This window comes from Propithecus coquereli, unplaced genomic scaffold (assembly GCF_000956105.1).
Source record: "Propithecus coquereli isolate 6110/MARCELLA unplaced genomic scaffold, Pcoq_1.0 Scaffold27, whole genome shotgun sequence".
NCBI lineage: Eukaryota > Metazoa > Chordata > Mammalia > Primates > Indriidae > Propithecus > Propithecus coquereli.
Genome location: NW_012148285.1, coordinates 3,251,781 through 3,272,895, shown reverse-complemented (window position 1 = coordinate 3,272,895; position 21,115 = coordinate 3,251,781). Strand labels below are relative to the sequence as shown.

Here is a 21,115-nt window from a genome sequence, read left to right as displayed (position 1 = left end):
CGGACCCGGGCCCCCTCCAGAGTGGCACGGGCCGCGCCCAGCCGTGGGCCCCACGCGGGCTCTCCGCCAGGCTCAGTTTCTCTGTCCAGCTGCAGCCTCCTCCCCTGGCACGCGGTCCACTGGGGACATGCTGGCAGAATTGTGCAACGCGGCTATTCTGAACTGGAATCGAGCAACTTTTATGACCAGCTACGAAGTATTTCTCTAGTGCCAGGGCTGGGAGTGACTAAAGTTTCAAAGGGTTTTTGTCCACCCCAGATGCCAGGCCAATAGCTACAGCGAGCTTCCTGCGTTTGTGCCGGGGCACGGTGCGCAGCGCCCTGAGTTAGCTGCAGGAATCACCGCGCAACCCTTTGGGACAGGGTGGGGGCAGTGGTTGCCACGGTTTGACAAAGAAGAAAACAGGCTGGGAGCCCGAAAACACCTTGCTGAGGAGCCTCGGCTGCCCAGCGGGGGCGGTGGGTTTGAACTCAGGCCGGCGCACTCCAAAGGCCTCTCTCAAGCGTCATCCACACTGCTCCCACCTGAGTGCAATTCACCAGCTGCCCAGGGCGCTGGGACGCATAGGGCGCACCTGGCCGGGCCCAGCTGGCGTCTGCTAAGCAGGAGCGCCGAGAGCAGCGCGGAGCCAGGTGAAGGCCCGGCCGGGAGGCGTGCCAGGCGGCGGGGAGGTGGGGTTGCGTGCGCTCCCATAGGTGGCCTTCGCTCCCCCGTGCCACCCAGCGCCCAGTGTCTCGTCGCCAGGCTGCGGGGGCGGTGTCGGGCCCAGATCCCGTGTCCCCCAACCCCCGCGCCCGCCCCGCCCTGAAGCCCCGCCCGCGCGGTGGCCCCTCCTCGGGAAGGTAAGCGCCACCTTCGCGGGCGCGGCCGCAGAGCCAGTGGCGGACGGGCGCCCCGCCTCCCGCCAGTAGTGACCGGGCGCCGCGGCCCAGCCGCACTCGGGGTCCCCGCGCCACCGCTCGCTCACCTGCGCCGCCGCCCCAGCCCGCACCCCCGAGCTCCACCATGAACTCGCTTTTCAAGAAGAGAAACAAAGGCAAATACAGCCCCTCGGTGCAGACCCGGAGGTGAGGAGGCGCCGCACGGCCCGCTCCGGACGCCCTCGGGAAGCCCTGGCGCCCGGGGGACACCGCCCGGGGCCGCCCGCGGCCGGGCGCGGGGTACTGAGCCCCGAGCGCGGGAACGCCGGGCCAAAGCCACCCTTGAGCTGGGAAGCACCGCCCGGGTGGGGAAGGGACTGGTGGGGGCGCCGAGGGGGGCACGATGTGTGGCATCGGGGACTCCAGGAGCCCGGGGAGCCCCGCCTTGGGGGCCTAGGGGATGGGCAACTGAGCTGGGGTACGGGGCTCCTCTGTGTCCCAGGGCCGCTCCCGCGCCAAGAATCGCCACCGGGATGCCAGGGCGGAGTGTCCGGAGGAAACTACACCCAAGGCGGGGGCGCTGCGGGGAGCCAGGGGCGCACGGGGCAGGGAAATGGAGCTGGGCGTGGGGGCTCCCCAGCGCGTCCGAGAGCGCGCAGGTGCTCCCGGAGTCGTGGAGGCGAGAGGAGAGGGGCGGGGGGCGGCCACCTGCCGCAGCACTTCCCGGCACCTGCCAGCCCGCGACCCAGAGCGGTGCCCGGACGCCCTGGTGGGCGCGGGATCGGGTGGGGGCACAGGCTGAGGCTCCCCCGGGGCCCCCAGGGCGCAGCCACGCCGGTTCCGAGCTGAGGCTGGGCGGCGTCGGGGCCGCCTCCTCGCAGGACGATTTCTCAGGGGTGTGGCTCCCTCCCTCACCCCAGCCCCGAAACTGGCGCGTCTCCGCCGCGGGTTCCCAGGGCGGCCTAGGAAGGGAATGACATGTCTCGATGTGTTTGCGTTGAGAGGCAGCCCACGTCCGTTTTGATAAGCCTGATGTATTCACTTAATAACCGGTTTGGGGGAGCCTGGTGGAGATGCTGAGATTGAGGGAGGGGGCAGGACTTTGGCCCCTTCCTTGCCTCCCCACGGAAAATAGAATGGGGGTCCCCGGCAGGGGGTGGGGGAGCATTTTGCCAACTTCTCCCTACAAGAGGCTTAAGGCAGGTGGGGGAACCTGGCCCACCTAGCTGGGAGTTTTGCCCCAAGCCCCTCTCACTGGGGGCCCCTGTGCCGTTGAGCGGCTCCTCATGCCCTCCCCAGGCCCCCATGGAGCCAAGAGAAGCCTCACCCAGACCCCCAACCTGCAGTCCACTCGGGCCGACAGGCAGGTGCAGGCGGCCGGGCACGAGCAGGCTGCGATGGGCGCTGCATTCCCCTGCGCCTGCGCCTTCAGAAACTCACCGCCCTGCGATCCCACCCTCCCCACATCGCCCATCTGGGCTGCTACAAGCTCAGAGGCAATCCCCCGCCCCCTTGGAGAGTCCTCCAACCCACCCCTCCCCGTCTCCCACAGCCCCAGAGACTGGGCAGGGCCCTGCGTGCTGCTCCTCCGCAGCTGTCCAGCTGGCTGGCTCTCAGACCCAGCCGGGGTCCCATCCAGTCCCTGCCCTGTTCCCTCAGGCATTGCACAATCAGATGCTCCGTGCCAGCCACAGACTGTCCTCCCCCCAACCAAGGCTTAGACCCATCCAGCCCTGCACACACCAGGAGATGGGCCAGGCCTCGCCCTGCCCTCTGCCTCCGCCCCCTCCACCAGCTCCGACCCCCAAGGCCAGGGCTTGGACCTAACAAAAGCTTGTAATGAGCCCAGACAAGCTGGTGGAGGGAAGACTACCCATCCTTTACAGCTGCCAGGCCTCTGAAGGCCTGTGGGGTGCAGACATGGGGTCCTGCCCCCTCCTGCCCCTCTCTGTACTCCTGGCCCAAGGCAGCCACTCTTTGTCGTTGGTTGTCAGCCAGTGGTCGCAGGTCTGAGCTTAGAGGTCTCTTTCTCCAGGAAGCCTTCCTGGTTCTCTTCCCAGGATGGGTGAAAGGCCCTTCCTTTGGGCTTTGTCACCCCAGCACTAAGAAGGAGCACAGTCACAGCCCGAGTAGGTGGCAGGTGTGTCCCTGCGTGGTCTCCCTCTGCCCCTTCCCCTCAGTTGGAACTAATCCCTGGGCTGGATTGTGGGGGGGGGGATGGCAGCCCTGTGCCCATCCTCTCAGCAAGTGTCTCGTGGGCACCGCCTGATGCCCAGCTGCTCTAAGCTGTGACCGCTGGTCACAGGGAACTGGCCCCCATATTATTCTTTCACCCTGAGTTTTCTGGGGGCCTCTTTCATGGGGGAGAACGGGGCTGCCGGCGAGATTCGGCCCGGCGAGGTGGGTGGGAGCTCCAACCCTGAAAGCAGGACACCGTGCTTCCGATCCTGGCTCGCCACACGCGTGGAACCTCATTGTCCTTGTCTGCAAAGCTGGGGTGGTGATAAGTGTCTCGCGTGTGGGGCTGCTGGCAGGAGCAGGGCCCAGCACACAGGAAGTGCCCACATGAGGGTGAGATCGCTGTCCCAAGCCCATCCAGGGGACCCAGGAGCCGGAGTTGTGACCCTCACACCTGGGCGGTCAGGGCTTTGGACTGCAAAGTGTGGATCTGTGGTTGGAGGGCCTCGTGGAGAGGTCGCCCCTCCCAGCTTGTCAGCCTTTCAGGAGCTGAAACTGGGGAGGGCTGGGACGGGGTGTGAACCCCGTTGCTCCTTCGCCCGGGTTCCTAATGACAGGCGTGGGAGCCGGTGTTCACACCTGAACTAATGACAGATTCAGGCCTGGTGCTGCAGGTCACCAAGGGCGTGTCCAGCCCAGCAGAGAGGCCCTGGAGAAAACTTGCTCCCACCCTCCTGGCTGTGCAACCTTGGAGGGAGCGGCTTGGCCTCTCTGAGCCTGTTTTCTCACTTGTAGAGTGGGGTAAGCACCGTGCCTGCCTGGTGATGTTGGCCGAGGATTAAATGAAACAACACGGGGACAGGGTTAAGAACAATAGGGGGCCTCAGTGTCACAGCAGCTATGATGATGACAGTTCCCGAGCAAGTGTGGACAAGGCACGTGCTGTGTGCGCGGATCGAGCCGGGTGTCCCGGTGGACAGGCTGTGCACTGCGCGACTGCAGGGCCACCGCTCGCAGGGGATGTAGGTGCATCATCCCTGCACTTGAGTCACTGTCGATCACAGCAGAGAGGGAAGCCGGACTCGAGCTTAAATACACGTGTGGCTGCGTGACTGTCAGGGCGGCGGGGCCGGGCGGAACAACGGAACAGAGGTCAGGTCTCTAGCCTGACCGTTCGGTGCTCTGTGACTGGCTTGAGGGGATAGCTCCCGGCAGAGGTCCTGGGAGGTGAGAGGGACTTCCCAGGGGAAGTGTCTGACCCATCATGGGGTGGTTAAGATCCAGCTCCGGAATCGGACTGAATTTTACCTGTTTGGTTTTGAGAAAGAAACTTGGCCTTGCCGAGCCTCAGCTTCCCCATCTGCAAAATGGGACTAATCTCGCCCCTCCACCCAGACCCGGGTCCCAGTCAATACCCAACAGCCTGGCCTCACCCAGGCAGGGTCTTGAAAGACTGGCCCAGCCCTAATGCGGAATCCTGCGTGGGAGGCAGGGCCAGGCCTTGGGGGGCAGTGCCGCTGAAAGGGGAACATCCCTGCCCGGAGCCTCCTGGGGCACAGTGTGTGACGTCAGCCAGGCGTGAGTTCAGGCCCCAGCTCTGCCTCTCCTGCGCTGCGTGACCTTGGGCAGGTCTCTGCGCCTCAGTTTCTTCATCTGTGAGATGGGGTGGTGACAGCAACCCCAGCCGGCGAGGCTGCGGGCTGGGTCGAGTGGGGCAATGCACGGGCAGGGCCCAGCCCAGGACCCAGCTCAGAGCAAGCGCTCGGGAAATCTAGCAGCCCCTGTGAGTGTCACACGCCGCTAAGCCCGTTGCTGAGCAGGCAGCTGACTCGAGCAGACACTCACGCGCCCACTGACCAGGGGCAGCTGGAAAGCTGGAGCGATTTGGCAGGGGCCCCGTCAGCAAAGCCCATCCACCCCCGGCCGTATGGGTGACTTGGCCTGGGGTGAGCCACTGGCCGTCTCTCCAGCACCTACGTGCTGTGCCCAGCACGGCCGTGGACTTTACAGCCACCCATTCTGACAGTGCGTGCCAGGCAGGCAGTGGTGTCCCATTTCAGCGAGGGTAACACTGAGGCCCAGAGCAAAGGCATTCATTCACCTTGTGCTCATGGCTCACACATGGCTGATGGTGGGGTCCAGGGCCCCTGGGGTGGGAAATAGGCCTCCCCATCCGTACCTGGGGCTGGGGGCAGCTATGTCCAGGGACTGCCCCAGGCCAGATGGCGGAGTCACATGTTAGCTTTGGTGTGCTCCACCTCCACCCTCAGCAACCCTTTCCACCTGCTTCCCCTACCCCCTCGCCTGGTTCTCTTGGCAGAGGAATGAGACCTAATGAGTGAGATTCAGGACGGAGCCGATGGCAGCATTTCAGGGGTGATCTCTGGGGAGAGGGAGTCTGAAGGGAGAGGCGTAGCTCAGTTCACACCCCTTGGGCAACACCCTAAGGTAGGGGAGACATCAAGAGGACATGGGGGCTGGGGCAGGCTCCTTGTCAGGGGAGGAGAACCCGGCCTTCCCAGCACGTACCTGCCAGGCAGGGCCATGTGAGGTGCTGCTGGCACCACCCACCACCCCACCGGCCGGCCTGCCCCGGCCTGTCTTGAGCCCGAGGACAGAAATGGGCTCTGGTCTTTGTTCTCTCCGCCTTGGCGGGTTGCTGTGCCGTAGCCTCCTGAGCCTGTGGAGGCCGCCTGGGGCCCCTTTCTGCCTCTCTTCAGGTCCCAGCCCTGCCTCTTCCTCTTTAAATGGACCCCCACTTCTCCCCGCCTCCAGAGCCAGCAGCCCCGCGGGCCACCAGCCCTCTCACCTGGACACCTGCAGCAGCCTCTTCATGGTTCCTGCTTCTGCCCTGATGCCACCCTTCTCCCCTCGGCAGCCAGGGAGCTCCTTACAACGTACAAGTCTGACCATACCCCCAGCTGCCTAACCCCCACCCCAGACCTCCCTGTGCTCTGAGGCCCTGGGAGCCGCTGCCCTGCACAATGTGGAGACATGCCTGTCACCCTCCGGTCTCCAGGCTGCATCTGGCTGCCCAGCCTGTGCCCATCCACCCCTCCTGCCAGGATGCTCTTCCCACCCCGCTTCCAGGCTCGCCCCTGGTTCCTCTGGGAAGCCCTGCCCAACCTCTGCTGGGGCGGATCCACCTACTGTCTCACCTTCTCCTCTGTGGCTCTTATCTCAGCAGCCATGTGACTCTGTAGTGCCCAAATGTGGCTGCACATGTGTCCCCAGCACATGTGCTGAATGAATGAGTGGGGTGAGCCATGGGGGGCTAAGACTCTCCCCCTCCCTGAGCATCTCGAGGGAGCCCACACTGGCCTGCGCACCCCCATAGCCAGTGGAGCCCAGCAGGCGGGGGCAGATGGGTGGAAAGCAATGCAAGGCCTGAGCAGGTTGCCCCCTTGCCCCGTCCCCACTCAGTCACCTTCTGTGTGCAGGACAGTGGGTGGCAAGCAGGCTGAGTAAATAGCCGGGGACAGTGCAGGGTGACAAGTGCTGAGATAGGGGCAGAGGGCTTGGGGAGTGCGGAGCATGGCCCTGACCTCTGACCCCGGATGGGCCTCAGGAAGCGGAGAGGGTGGTCTTAGCCAGCCCAAGACCCCCAGGAGGTGGCTGGACAAACAACACAGGGCAGGAATGAGACAGGGACGTATGTACACACACACAGACACACACGTGTGTAGACACACCCTGAGAAAGCATCACGTCGAGTGGATAAAGCAAGGTGACGAAGACTGCAAAGAGGTTGTTTGTACAGACGCACTTTAAAGAACATACCAGAGCAGTTCCAACACCGCGCCCGGATGCAGACACGCGTGTGCCGAGAGTATAAGACAGGCTTAGGAAGAAACCGGTAAGTCTAAAACTGTATACGTGAGGAAAGGGCTAAAAGCGTCACGCGCAACAGCACTTTATTCCTTTAGAAAGAAAACCTGCAGCAAACATGGCAACGCGAGAACTTCAGCTAAATCCTGGTGGTCGGCACAGGGGTGGCTGATTTTTTTTTTTTTTTTGAGAAGCTCTATCAGCCAGGCTGGAGTACAGTGACGTCATCACAGCTCACTGCAGCCTCCAACTCCTGGGCTCAAGCGATCCTCCTGCCCCAGCCTCCCGAGTAGCTGGGACTACAGGTGCCACCATGCCTGGCTAATTTATTTATTTATTTTTTTACAGAGACGGGGTCTCGATATTGCCCAGGCTGGTCTTGAACCCCTGAGCTCAAGTGATCCTCCTGCCTCAGCCTCCCAAAGTGCTGGGATTACAGGCGTGAGCCACCACGCCCGGCCTAATTCTTTTCAGGAGTTTTCTGTGTGTTTGAGTAGATCATGACTTTTCAAGTTTTGTTAAGTGAGGGGGATGGAGGAGGAGAACTAGCAGAGGGCGGCGTGGGTGAGAGCTCAGAAGGAAGCCCAGAGTCCTGGGTCTCAGAGTCTGGGGAGGAAGGGGAGAGGGCCCCGGCCTGGGGAGCGAGAATGCAGGGCAGCCGGCAGGTTCCAGAGGGGGAGTCACAAAGGGAGACTCTCCTCCACGTCGGGGGTGGCGCACGGGGGAAGATATGGACACAGGAGGGCCTGAGGTCGGGCTCCAGCTTGGAACAGTCCCCCTGACTTGTGATTAGGTGTCTGTCTGAGATAGGTTCGACCTCACCTTTCTTTCCCAGCAAAGCCCAGAGAGTCCCCGCTGCTCTAACCCAGGCGTGCTGGCCGCCCCGCCCGTCCCTGCCCAGGCAGCGGGTTGTGCACGTCTCATAAGTAAGACAAACACACACCGAGCTGCTGCTCAGCCCTTGGCAGCGGCTCCGCCACTGCCTGAGCCCGGAAGGCCGCAGGGCTACAGGAGACACAGAACTTGCAGAATTCTTTGCCGCCCGGCTGCCTGGGCTTGGATTTCAGGTTTATACCTTTTAGGGTTTCCACCTCTCCATCTCGACTGTGGGGACGTTTTACTTCCAGTTGAAGGCTGAGGAAGGATTCTGAGTTTGTGCCACCAAGACCAGAGGGGGCCTCAACCCTGCTGCCCCAGATAGGAGATTGACGCCTCCCAACTGTAAAGTGTGCAAGCAGACCCTCACATTACTGAGGGGGAGGCTGAAGCCCAGGGGCAGGGACCGAGGGCCCAGGGGGAGGAACAGAAGGCCTGGGCTTCAAGCTGCAGACTCACCCTCCAGAGCCGGCTCTGCCACTTGTCAGCTGGGAGATTGGCCACATTTCTGTCCCACTCTGGGCTTCTTTCTTTATCACTGGTGTGGAAACTCCTGTCCCCCGAGAACGGTCCTAGCACATAGTAGGTGCTCAATAAAAAGTGGTGGAAGACCTGTTTTGGATCTGCACATTGGAAGTATGTAGGATTGTGGATGAGAGGATGTGTGTAAAGCATCAGGCACGTAGTAGGTGCTTGAATAATGTAGGCTGATAGTCCTTGTCCGCCTGTCTTGAACCCAGAGTGATGTCCTAATCCCCAATGGGGTGGACACCAAGGTTGGCTTGAGCTCTGTTTAAATCTTGCAAAAATCTTCAAGACTGCCTTGGTGCCCTGAAACGGCTTGAACTCCGGTGTGTCTGTCACGAGAGCCTCAAAGCACTCACCTGACACAGAGACCAAGGCCCCGCCAGAGGCCTGGAGGTAGGGTGGCCTTCCCTGAGCGGAAACGGATCAGGCCCCAGACCTGGAATTACTACCCCAGCAACCCTCTCATCTTAGGATCTATTTCCCCAAGATTAATAGCTGGGTGTGGGGGGATTTACTGTCTAATTACCACAGAAGTTTCCGGCAGGGAGAGTATCAGCCAATTGACCAATCAATCTGGAATTTATTGGACACCTCCTGTGTACTGCTTTCTCATAGGACTTCCTTCCTGGAGAGATCTAGGGATTCTTCCTCCTCCTACTCCCCTTTAACCACTGCTGGGGTTCAGTTCCTCGTTCTCAGCCCTGGCTGTACATTGGAATCACCTGGGAAGCTTTAAACCTGCTGTCCGAGCCCTAAGACCAATGAAGTGAAAATCTCTGGGGGTGGGGGCCAGACATCGGTCCTCTGGGAACCACATAGTTACGCCGATTGCTTCACTCCGTCTTGTCTTAGAGGTACGTGGACCATGCTTTCCCATTTCTGTGCCAGTTGCCTGGTGGGTCTTTTATTCTTAATCTTCCTCTATCATTTAGTTTCGGGTGTGTGTCCTGTGAATGGCATATAGCTGGGGGTGGAGGTGTTACTTATTGTTTTGTCACCTGACAGCCTTTCATCTTTTAATAGACAAGATTAACTCATTCATGTTTATTGTAATGTTGACGTGTTTGGATCTACTCTACCATATTTTCCTGGTTACCGTGCATGTCCTTTGTTTCTTTTTTTCTCTTTTCCCACTTTTTACTGGTTTCAGTTACATTTTCACAATTCAAGTTAGGTTATAAGGCCTGAATGGGAAAGAGTGGGTGAAAATACCCTGACCTAGGTGATCTAGAATCTTTGCAATTATAGTCATTGGAGTGTTTTTCTTAACTCTACCTATTAGCCTATAAACTTCTGGACAGTAGGGAGTTACTCATCTTTGGGTGGCAGGGAGGCTTCTGTCGCCCTTAATTCCAGGCCTTGCATAAGCTTGGGGCTCCGTAAATACGTGTTAAACTGAGCAGACATTTATAGCATGTCAACAATTTGTATCTCTAGAGGCTTGTTACTGGAGAAGGGCCTGTCACCAGGGCCTATAAGAGGGGCCAAGAGATGACAGGGAGTTGGGAGGTGGGGTTAGAAATTTATTTGGCAATTACTGATTATCTAGAAGGTACCTGGCTGGGCCGCAGCAGTTCCCAGCATAGACCTTTCCTAAGCCTGTGACTCGGAGCAAGTTGCCGCTCCTCCCTCAGGCTCGGCCTCCTCATCCGCAGTGGGAGCTCTGACAGTACCTCCCGCGACGGGTTGTTACGGGGACCAGAGACGGAAACTGTGTCAGGCGCTGGGGTAGGGTGTGGCCAGGAAGGTGTTCAGTCCTTGCTGGTGGTTCCTGCCACCTGAAAGGCCTGTTCAGAGGGACAGGCTGGGAGTCCCTTGTGGTGGCACCTTAGGAGAATGACTCAGCCTCAGTTTCCCACCACCGATTATTACCCAAACCCTGGGATTAATTGTACTGACGAAGATGCCAGCAAGATGTGGATCACTCTGCCTCCCCCGGGTGGCGGATGCCTCTCCCCATCGTCCTGTCTCACCGATGTCTCTCGTTCCTTTCTCCGTGGTGGGGTGGGTGTCGATTGGCATTGACGTTCCTCGTATACTGACGAGGTGGCTTTGAAGACTGGCTGCTTGGGTTCGAATCCTGGCACCACTACTTCCCAGCTCTGCAACCTCAGACAGGTTTCTTAACCCCTCTGAGCCTCAGTTATCTTCACCTGGAACATGGGAACATCAGAGTTTCTTAGATAGGATTAAGAAAAAGCCCTAATAATTGTAAGGGCACCTACCCGCCACCCTTAGAGCTATGAGATTTCAACGGATGACGCACAAAAGGGTCCAGCAGGCCGTGGGCACCCAGTAGGTGCTCTCAGTGCTGTTACTATTCAGTGATTGTTTCTTGAGTGTGCAGGAAACTGCCTACTGTGTGCAGCCTTTGTGTCAGGGCCAGGACAGACATTCCAGGAACCAGGCAGTGTTTAAAGAAGGTGGGGGGGCCGGGCGCGGTGGCTCACGCCTGTAATCCTAGCACTCTGGGAGGCTGAGGCGGGTGGATTGCTCAAGGTCAGGAGTTCGAGACCAGCCTGAGCAAGAGCAAGACCCCGTCTCTACTAAAAATAGAAAGAAATTATCTGGACAACTAAAAATACATACATAGAAAAAAAATTAGCTGGGCATGGTGACGCATGCCTGTAGTACCAGCTACTCGGGAGGCTGAGGCAGAAGGATCACTTGAGCCCAGGAGTTTGAGGTTGCTGTGAGCTAGGCTGAAGCCATGGCACTCTAGCCCTGGCAACAGAGTGAGACTCTGTCTCAACAACAACAAAAAAAAATAAAGAAGGTGGGAGGCTACATGTCACCTGAGGTGTGCCTCCCACCAGACCCAGAGGTCTCCAGGGAGCCGCTGAGGCCCAGGCCAGCCCTAGAGGCAGGCAGGGCAGCAGAAGAGGATGCCTGTGGCTGGCAGGAGGCCAGGCCCCTGCTCTGGGAGAGGTGAGGCCAATTCCTGGCGAGAGGTGTGCACTCCTGTGCGTTCCAGACATTCCGGCACGGCTGCACCCCCACATACACGCCCACGGAGACAGAATTAACCCCAAAAGGGAGAAACCACAGACAGTCAAGAGCTGGTGCCCCTGGCCGGGCGGGGAGCACCGAGCCTGCTGGGGCCCATCTATACGCACAGAAAGAGAGTGCAGGCTGGGCTTCGACCCAGCACGGGGACAGAGCAGTTCTGGACGGCAGGGACAGCCAGGTGGAGGCGATGGCAGGAATGTGCCTCTCTGTTGCTGCTGGGCTGTGCTCTGTTCCTGGGTTGGCCGCTCAGGGGAGAGGCTGTTTCCCCAGCCTGGAGGAGGGGCCGGCTGGGAGCAAGCCAAGTGCCCCAGCTCTGCCCACAGGCCATGGGAATGGCCGCTGCAGCTCTGGGGGCCCAGGGAGGGGCGTGCGGGAGGGCCGTGGTTTCGTGCTGGGCGCTCGACCCCCAGGCACCATGCTCCACTGGGCCCAGCTGGCAGCCTTGGATGGTTTTGGAATCAGACAGCCAGGGAAGGACCCTGGGCCAGGCGTCTGGCCAGGTACGGCCTGGTGGGGGAGCGGCAGGGAGAGGGGATGAGCATTTCTTACACGTCCCCAGGTGCCAGGCACTGAGTGAGACAGGAAGATGCTCCAAGAGCCGATCGACTTTATCATAGCAGAACTGATGAGCTGCAGTCACTGCGGGCTTAGAGCTGAGCGGGACAGTGGGCCCCCAAACCACTGGGAGTCACGCCACCCTGTGTCACAACCACCAGCCACAGGAGACGTGCTCAGAACAGCCGAGCTGTGGTGCAAGTCTGGCCGTGCGGCAGGTTTTGAAGACTTTGTACAAAAAGAACGCAAAATAGCTCATTTATAATGTTCTATTAACTACCTGTCAGATTGATAATATTTTGCATACATTAGGTTACATAAAATACAAACATTAAGTTCACCTGTTTCTTTTTACTCTTTTCATGTAGCCACATGAAAAATTTTAATTACACATGTGGCCCGAGCTCCATTTCTGTTGGATGGCGCTGGCCTAGCATGCAAAGCAGCGTGGCATCCCCGCCCCCTTGGGGACGTTTCCTACCTAGCGAATGCATCTTTCTGTTTGTTACACGGTGAGCAGATGCGGGGACTCCGTTTACGGATGAGGAAATTAAGGCCGAGACAGGTGAAGCCGTGCGCGCCGCGCCCACACAGCCGGCAGCCATTCGTCCCGCTGTCGACGGGGTGAGCTCTGTGCTGGGTGCCACGGACATGACAGTGGACAGCCGGCAAAGACCCCCGCCCTGGCAGAGCCCCTGCACTCCAGTGACGAGGAGGATAAAAACCAGCCGTCCTAATCCTCACGGTGTGACCGCCACACCCAAAGTGCTGTAATTTACAGGGTCATCTTGAATGGTCTCCACCCTCTGCGGTGGGATCAGTTCTTTGTCTCACCGACGAGGAAACTGAGGCACAGAGGCTGAGGATCCTACCACACCCAGGTTAGAGTGACAACACAGTCTTGTTCTCGCCTCTGTGCCAGGCTGCCTCAGTTTCCCCCCTGTAAGCAAGATAGGAGAATGGGCCACGTGGTGCCACGTGCTTGACAGGTAGAGTGGAAGGGTGGCTCTCGAAGCCACCCCCACACAGGCAGCCCCCGTCCCGGGTCACTGCTGGCTGGAGGCTGGCCGTTCATGGTGTCCTGGGAGGGTCTGGGTGTCTCCGGAGGGGCAGGAGGCCAGGGAGCAGGTCTCTCCGACTCTTAGATCCTCCTGCAGTGCGACCTCATGGCACCGTCGTCCAGCCTAAACCTCACCTGTGCTCTCGGAATAGACAGCAGACGGTTGTTGCCTTGGTCCAGGTGAGCGGGGGTGACCTTGACCAAGGTAGCGGCCGTAGGGACAGTGGGAGGGGGATACACAGGGCATCTGTTCCCAGGTGGAGCCAGTGGAGGGGAGGCCGGGATCTGGGACAGTTCTCGGGTTCTGCTGGATCGACCGGGTAGACGAGTCCTCCTGGCCCTCCCCTTCTGCGGTTTCCCTCCTGCGGACGGAGCAGCGGAAACACCCCGTACCCTCCAAACCCCCAAACCTTCCGACCCTGCTCCCGAGCCCGAACCCAAGACAGCTGAAACGGGCCGTGCATTTATCCCCGCCCAGGCCTGGGACCCCGCGTCCTCCCGACAGGCTAATCGCCCGTGTGCGTGCCCCAGCCTCTCCTTGCAGAAGCTGGAGGAGACGCTTCCAAATATCGAGGTTGCTTGCGAATTCCCTGCATCCGAGCAAGGCGACATCTGCAAGGTGGAACAAGAGCGTGCCCCGGCTTGGCCAGCATCAGCAGGAATGGTGTGGCTGGCCCAGGGCCGCTTTTAGCTCCCTGGTACCAGCGGATTCTGACTTCAGGCCTCAGTCGCTGGCTTTTATCAGCTCCTTAAAAGGAGCCCAAATCCCTGGAGGGTGAACCCAGGTCGAGGCAGAGCCCGGCTCCCTTGTATCCCAGACACGAGACAGTCCCCCATACCTGCACTCTCAGCTAACCGCGCCCCAGCCCTGCGGTGTGTGTGCTACGGTGACTCCCATTTTACAGCCGGGGAAACTGAGACTTGGAGAGGCTAAGTCATTTATAGCTTGGTAAGAGCAGAGTCAGGGTTTGACCCCAAGCCGTGGGACTTGCTCTGGGTGCTTAATCCCTGGATCATGCTGCCCTGCTGGCTACCGGAGAAGACAGTGGCACCCACACAGCTGAGGCAGGAAGAGTGGCCAGTGGGGTGGGGAGCGAGGGTCCCCAAGACACCCATGCTCTCCTCCTCTGTCCACATGATGCGTCGATGGCGTGTGGGTGAGCGGGGTGCCAGCTCCGTCCCCGGCTTCTCTGATGGGCATCCCTGCTGGCCCTCTGACCAGACCATGGCTGTCCTGGGCCACGCCTGGGCACCACACAGCTGTGGGTTCAAATCCTACCTTTGCACTCCGCAGCTGCCTTTCAGAGCCTCTGAGTTCCCAGCTGCGAGTTGCCACCTCTAAAGCAGGTCGGCTGTGGCTGTCGATGCTCTAATTCCCGGTGACAGACCAGGGGCACCTGGGGCTGTTTGGGGCTCCCAGGCCCCTTCCCGGCAGTCCCTCCGCTCTGTGTACATCCTAGGACGTGCAGAAGCGCCCGTTCTAGGCTCAAGCCTGTGGGCTCAGACCCAGGAAGCCCTTATCTGTTCCCCGAGAATATCCCCAGACCCATCCCCGGAGCCCCGGGGAGGTGCCAGGCAGCCCCCCAGCCGGCCTGGGCCCCATGTTTCCCTCCTTGCACTAGGAGAAGGAGGCAAGGGCTGATTTGTGGGAGAAACGGCCTCAGTCTGCTTGAGGTGACCCACTGGGCTTGCAAAACCCACCCTGCAAGCAGCCCCTGACCCACAGCCTGGCCTAGGCTTGGGGCCATTTCTGGGCCAGCTGAGACCTGGGTCCCCACCCACCCCCGCCCCATCAGCAGGAGGAGGGGTCTTGGGCCAGGGTAAGGGCTTCTGTCAGGCCCTAGCACCCCACTTCCTCCCGTCTGTCCACGGTGGGCGTCCTGAATGTGTCCCACCACCGAGAGGCGTCAGCTCCTGTCAGCATTTGCTGGAAAACCCAGGATCCTGGAAGGACCCCCCCCTTTTAAAGTAAACTTTTTTCTCATTTCTCCAGTTTCCCCCTAAGGTCCTTTTCTGTCCCCAGATCCTACCCGGTATCCCTCGTTGCATTTAGTTCTCACGTCTCATCCGTTTCCTCTGGTCTGTGGCAGTTCCTCGGTCTGTCCTTGTCTTTCACGACCTTGACACTTCTGCAGAGCATCTGCAGTCTGGCTTTGCCTGCGGCTTCTGCTGGTGGGATGGGGGCTTTGCGTTACTGGGACGGTCCCGCGGAAGGAGCCCTGTGTCCTGCAGTGTGCATGGAGGTCCTTGACGCCGATGCGTCTCAGCCCTGGGCTGTTAACCTTGGTCTCTTCTCCACTGTGCAGTGCCTGTTTTCCAGAAGGAACCTATTTTATAGGACCAAGTGCCACAGGCAAGCGGGGGGCCCCTGGGAGAGAAAGGGGACCCACAGGCAGAGCCCCGTGCCGGTCAGCGGGGAGTGTAAAGGCTGAGTCTCGTGATGAAAGCCACCCCCTCGGGAGTAAAAGCGCAATGAACCTGCATTGCATGGCCGAGTGGTCATCGTTACCGTGGACGGAGCCCCTGCCCTGTGCCAGGCCATTCACATGCCTGCCTTTAATAAGTGTTTGTTGAGTGCCTCCCACGTGCCAGGCGGTTTTAGGCGCTGGTGAAATAGCCGTGGATACCCCACTCTTATCCAGAGCAGAAATGATCTTGAAGCTGCTTTGGGGGTCCCAGATGCTGCTCTAAACCTCCAGCTCAGTCTTCGAACCCCAAAGTTGTCTTTGAAACTTGATTCAGGCGTTTGCAGAAGACCCTGATCCTACCTCCCCCCTGCCCAACACGCTTAACTAGGTAAGACTTATTACTCCCATTTTACAGATGATGAAACTGAGGCTCAGAAACGTAAAGTAGTTCCTCAGGGTCTCACTGCTCAGGTCAGAATTTGAACCCTGGCTGGCTACAGATGTTGGAGTCTTTCTCCTACTCGGGCTGTCACCCGAGTGACCTTGGGTGATGCCTTCCCTTCACCAGGTTTGCTCATTGGGTGACAAGCAGGCGGGGCCAGATGGCCACTGCCCTCAGCACTCGCATCCGTGTTGCCTTCTGAGGAAGGAGAGCGAGAGCTGGGTGTGTCCTCTCAGCGGGCACCCGGGCACCTTCCCTTTACTGGGGCGGGTGGCTGGGGGTGCACCGGTCCTGGCTCAGTGGGTGGGACAGGGCTGGGGTGAGGGTTGTGGGGAAGGACTGTATCTCGGCCTCCATCAGCAGGGCTGGGCCCAGGGGTGCCACGTCTGGCCGCCCCCAGCGCGGCTCATTAGCGAGATGAAAAGCTGGACTAGCCCGGCCAGTTCCCAGCGCTCCTGGGACGTGTCCCCCTCCCTGCATGCTCCCGACCCACCCACATTCCTGCACTCCTGGCATGGGCTCTGTGGCTCTCCCAGGGACACGTGGTCAGCTCCTGTGGCCAGCTGGACAACAGGGGGGCCTCTCATTTGGAACCCCAAACCCAAAGGGCGAGGTGCTGGCACTGCCTCCGGCAGTCTGGATTCGAATCTCAGCTCTGCCCTGCTTTCTGGCAACAGGACTGCGGCCAAGTTATCGAATCACTTTGTACCTCAGTTTCCCCATCTATAAAATGGGGGGAACAATGCCACTAACTTTAGAGGGTGGTGGGATTCGTGGGCTAATATACATGTGACTTGGGCAGCACCGGGCCGGACACACAGTCTGCCCTCTGTGAGCGTTAACCAGCATCTTCCCAGCGACTGGGAGTTCCCCGGAGGTGGCCCAGCCTCCTTGGAAGACAGGACCAAAAAAAGGCAGGACCCGACTGGAGGGTGAGGGAGGAAGAAACAAACCCCTACGAATTATAAACGGCATTTGCCATTTTTTTTTTGGTAACAACTTTATTGCAATATAATTCACACACCGTCTAATTCTTTTATTTAAAGTGTACAATTCCTTGGCTTTTAGCATTAACATATTCACAGAGTTGCGCATCCGTCGCCATAATCGATTTTAGAAGATTCTCGTCACCCCAGAAAGAAACCCTGTAGCCACCGCAGTCGCTCCCCGCGTCCTCCCCGGCCCCGGCAGCCACGCGTCTGCTTCCTGCTTCCGTGGGTTCGCGTACGAGGAGCGACACACGCGGCGTGGGGCCTTCCGCGCCTGGCTTCACCTTCAGGCGGTGTTCTCCAGGTCCCCCGCGTGGTAGTGCGTGTCAGTGCTGCGTCGCTTTTTTTGGTCGGATGACCCAGATAGAGCACATTTTGTTTATCCATCAGTTGGTGGCCGTTCGGGTTGTTTCCGCTTCGGGGCTACCACGCGCGATGCTGCTACGAGCGTTTCGTGTAAGTTCTGTGCGGACGCGGGTTTCATTGCTCCTGGGCTGATTCCGAGGGGCGGGATTGCTGGGCTACACGGCAAGTGCTTGACCTTCCGAGGACCTGCCAGACCGTTTTCCACAGCTGTGCACGTCTCACATTCCCGCCAGCAAGGCACAGGCGTTCCCGTTGCTCCACGTCCTTGTCAACGATTGTTATTTGCCCTTTTTTTATGGCCTTGCAATAGGTGGAAAGTGGCATCCTGTTGCGGTTTGGGGCACTTGGCACTTTAAATTAATCTGTTAAGTATCTACTATGTGCCGGGAGCCCTGCGAGATTGTCACATGGAGTCGTTAAGGGCCTGGACTCCAGGGCCTGCCCAGGTTGGAGACCTGGCTCTGCCATCTAATTACTGTGTGACTTTGGGAAAGTTACTTAATCTCTCTGATCCTCGGTTTCCACATCTATAAAGTGGAGATAATAATACAATTACCCGCCACGCTAACACCTACCTCACAGGGTCATAATGAGGGTTGTCAGGAATGAGAGAGGAGCCAGGCACGTAGAAAGTAAACATTAGCTCATACTGCCACCGTGATGGTTGTCGTTGCTATACGTTGGCTCATGTGATTTTCCTGGCCCTCCTAGCACCAGGATCTGCCTGTCTCTCGTGGCCTCTCCTCAGTGGAGACTTTTGTCCGGGGAACCCAAAACCCCAGCTGCCACTGCCTCCTCCAGGAAGCCCTCACTGACCACCACAGCCCCGTCCAGCGGTCAGGAGGTATCTCTGGGCATCTGCAGCCCCCACGCCTGCCTCCGTCCTGTGACTATTTCCATAAATGCTGACTTCCTCTGGGCCTGTGGGGTGAACTCTCGGAGGGTGAGGCTGTGTCTGTGTGAGGTGCTGGGCCTGGCACACAGCAGGTGTTTAATGAGTACAGGTGGAATGAAACTCCTGGGTGCTTAGCTGCTCAGGCTCTGCTGTGGAGTCACGCAAAAGGGTCTTCAGTGGAGACTGGGAGGATAAGGAACTAATCTTGACCGTCGCTGGCTGGCTGGGTAGCACTGACCATGTTGCTTTCCCTCTCTGGTCTCTGCTTCTTCCTTAGTTTAAAGACAACCAGGCAGAGCTGGGGGCTGATCTCTAGGGCTCCTTAACAACTGTCATCACAAGGCTTTGTGGAGCTCACTGCGTGCCCGGCTCCGTGGCAGCCCCTTGCTGGCAGCCCTCACTCCCATTTGTAGCACCCCGCCCCGACCCCTGGGAAAGGTGCTGTTCCTCTCTCCCATCTGACCAAGGGGCAGGGCACAGAGAGGCAAAGCAGTTTGGCCACGTCACACAGCCAGCAAGTGGCTGATTAGAGTCAAGATTTGAACCCACAGCTGATTCCAGAGCCAAAGTCTTAGCCACCATGACAGTGTTTCCCGGAGTAGTCTGTGATGTGATTCTGGGGCGCGGGGGCGGCAGACAGGGGTGACAGAAGAACACAGAAACCCCGAAGGGGAGAGCCGCCCCGCTTTCAGGTCTCTGAGACCATGGGGGAGGGGCTCAGCCTGGTGCCGGCGCAGCTCCCGCAGCCCCGGGGCCACCGCGTCCAGCCGTCACCTAAACCCTGGTCTGTTTCCGTGGAGCGTATTCCGGCGGCTACTTCGTGTAGAGGGGACTTCTGGTTTTCTGTTCACGATGGGGACAGCAAGTTACCTTTGTAAGCACATTCACTTACCTGTAAAAAGTGAGTAGGTTGAAAGACAAATATCAGGTAATTAAGAATAAGGGGGCTCGAACGAGAACTGGCTCACAAGTGCTCCCGGCATGTGATCCGTAAAGGCACGAACGTCCTCCCGCCGTGGGACCGGGACACGGCACGCGGCCGTCTGCGGGAGGGAATGGTATTCGGCCACGAAAAGGAAGGAGGTGCCGACAGGTGCTACGCGCGGACGGACCTTGAAAACCCTGTGCGAGTGAAGCGGCCAGACGCGAAGGCCACGCACGCTGATTCCATTGCTGTGAAACGTCCAGAATGGGCGGGTTGCAGAGACAGAAAGCAGACGGGCGGTGGCCAGGGGCTGGGCGGGGACGGGGGATAGAGAGTGACTGCTCTTGGGTGTGGGGTGTGGGGACAGTAAAATGTCTGGGATTGGATAGTGGTGACGCTTGCCCACCTCCGCGTGTACTTTATATGGGTGAATTTTATGGTATGTGAACTACATCTCGGTTTTAGAGAGACGTCGTGCTTTGCCAACATGGCAAAATAGACGCGTTAGACCGAATGACCCAAGTTGGGGCTGACACCCCCCCGGGTCTTGTCTCGGTGGCTTTAGCGACGTCACCCTGTGGGGTCAGCTGAGCTTCCTGGAAGGCCAGGTGGGCAGGTCCCGCTCAGAGCCTGGGCCGGGCCCAGTCTGGGAGGAGGGGATACCGGTGGGGTCGTAGCCCCCGGCCCCTCGGCCCACCTGCCCTCGGCTTCCGCCCACAGCATCTCGAACAAGGAGCTGTCGGAGCTGATCGAGCAGCTGCAGAAGAATGCCGACCAGGTGGAGAAGAACATCGTGGACACGGAGGCCAAGATGCAGAGTGTGAGTGGCCCCCACGCCCACCCCGGGGCGCCCCTGTGCTGCCAGCCCCACCCAGGACGAGGGGCATGTCGGAATCAGTGGTTCTCATCCAGGGGCAATTCTGCCCCGCAGGGAACACGAGGGCCCATCTGGAGACGCTTTGGTTGGCACAGCGTGGGGGAGGGTGCTCCTGGCGTCTAGCGGTACGGGCTGGAATTTGGTGAGAGGATGCAGGCGGGGTGCAGGGCTCCGTAGCATCATCAGTGTCGTTCTCAATGCTCAGGCGGCTGTAGCACGGGTCAGGCCTCCCTCCGCCCTCCCTGCAGGAGAGAGAGGACAGAGCTGGGCAGGTCACTCCCCGTGCGTGGTTCCCGGTTCTGTAACACGGGGATGACAGCTGCCCCAGCCTTAGGTTCTCCTGCGGATTAGACGGTGGGAGGCCTCTGTACCTGCCCGCCACGTGCTGCTGAGATGAGGACCCTGTCTCCAACCCCCGCCAGCCCCAGCCTGGTGCCCGTTTTGTACTTGGAGGAGCCAAGGTTCGGAAAGGGGCGGGGGTGACTAGAGATGGTGACAGAGATGGTCCCAGGAGCAGCCTGGAGGTGGGGTTGGCAGATTTAGCGAGTCTAGTACAGGACGTCCAGTGACGTTGGTGTTTCAGGACACAAATAACGTTCGAGAATCAGAATGTCGCACATGCTATTTGGGATATTCTTATGGTACAAAAGTTTTTGTCGTTTATCTGAAATTCAAAGGTAACTGAGCCATCTGTATTTTCTCTGGCATCCCTGCCCTGGGGGGTCAGAGAAGTGAAGGGCTGAGGTGGAGAGGTCATGAGGGGGGTCAAGTCTGCCCACCCTCCTGCTGTCCCCAGGCCCAGCCCAGGCTGCTCTTCCCTCCCAGCCGCCTCTGCTGGCCCAGGTGTCCACCCCCCAGGGCCTGTCCCCACAGCGCAGAGACCCCAGGGGGAGGGCGGGCATTGGCCTGCCGGGGGTGGGAGATGCAGTGTGGTGTGGGGGCAAGTGGGACGTCTGTTCCTGGTCACCAACTGCCCCCAGGGGCCCCTTCCTCCTGCCTGGGTCCCCCCTGCCCCCTCCTCAGTGCCTCTTGTCACTTGTCATCATTCTCCTCTCTCGGGGCCCCTGGGGCAGTGTTTTCCTCTTTCCTAAATGAAACGCAGCTTTTTGGGGTGTGTCTCCTTTTTCCTTCTAACAAAAGTAATGTGTGTTCAGTACAAACATTTCAGGACAGATAAACAAGTATAACAAAGTAGAATCGTGGAGAATCATCACCAGAGGTGTCAGCTGTTAGCATTTTGGTGTGTGTCTGTGTGTGAGAGAGGGAGGGAGGGAGAGAGAGGGAGGGAGAAGGAGGGAGAAGGAGGGAGAGGGAGGGAG

General features: G+C 59.2%; 1 protein-coding gene across 1 annotated transcript in view; it reads left to right on the top strand.

Moving 5' to 3' along the window:
- Window positions 1–959: 959 nt before the first annotated feature.
- Window positions 960–21,115, top strand: part of PPL (periplakin) — a 42,045-nt gene continuing 21,889 nt past the window's right edge. Inside the window, exons 1-2 of the mRNA XM_012647810.1 lie at window positions 960–1,067; window positions 19,640–19,739. Of these exons, the coding sequence (XP_012503264.1) occupies window positions 1,006–1,067; window positions 19,640–19,739 (162 nt within the window). The 5' untranslated portion in view covers window positions 960–1,005. The remainder of the gene's footprint in view (window positions 1,068–19,639; window positions 19,740–21,115) is intronic.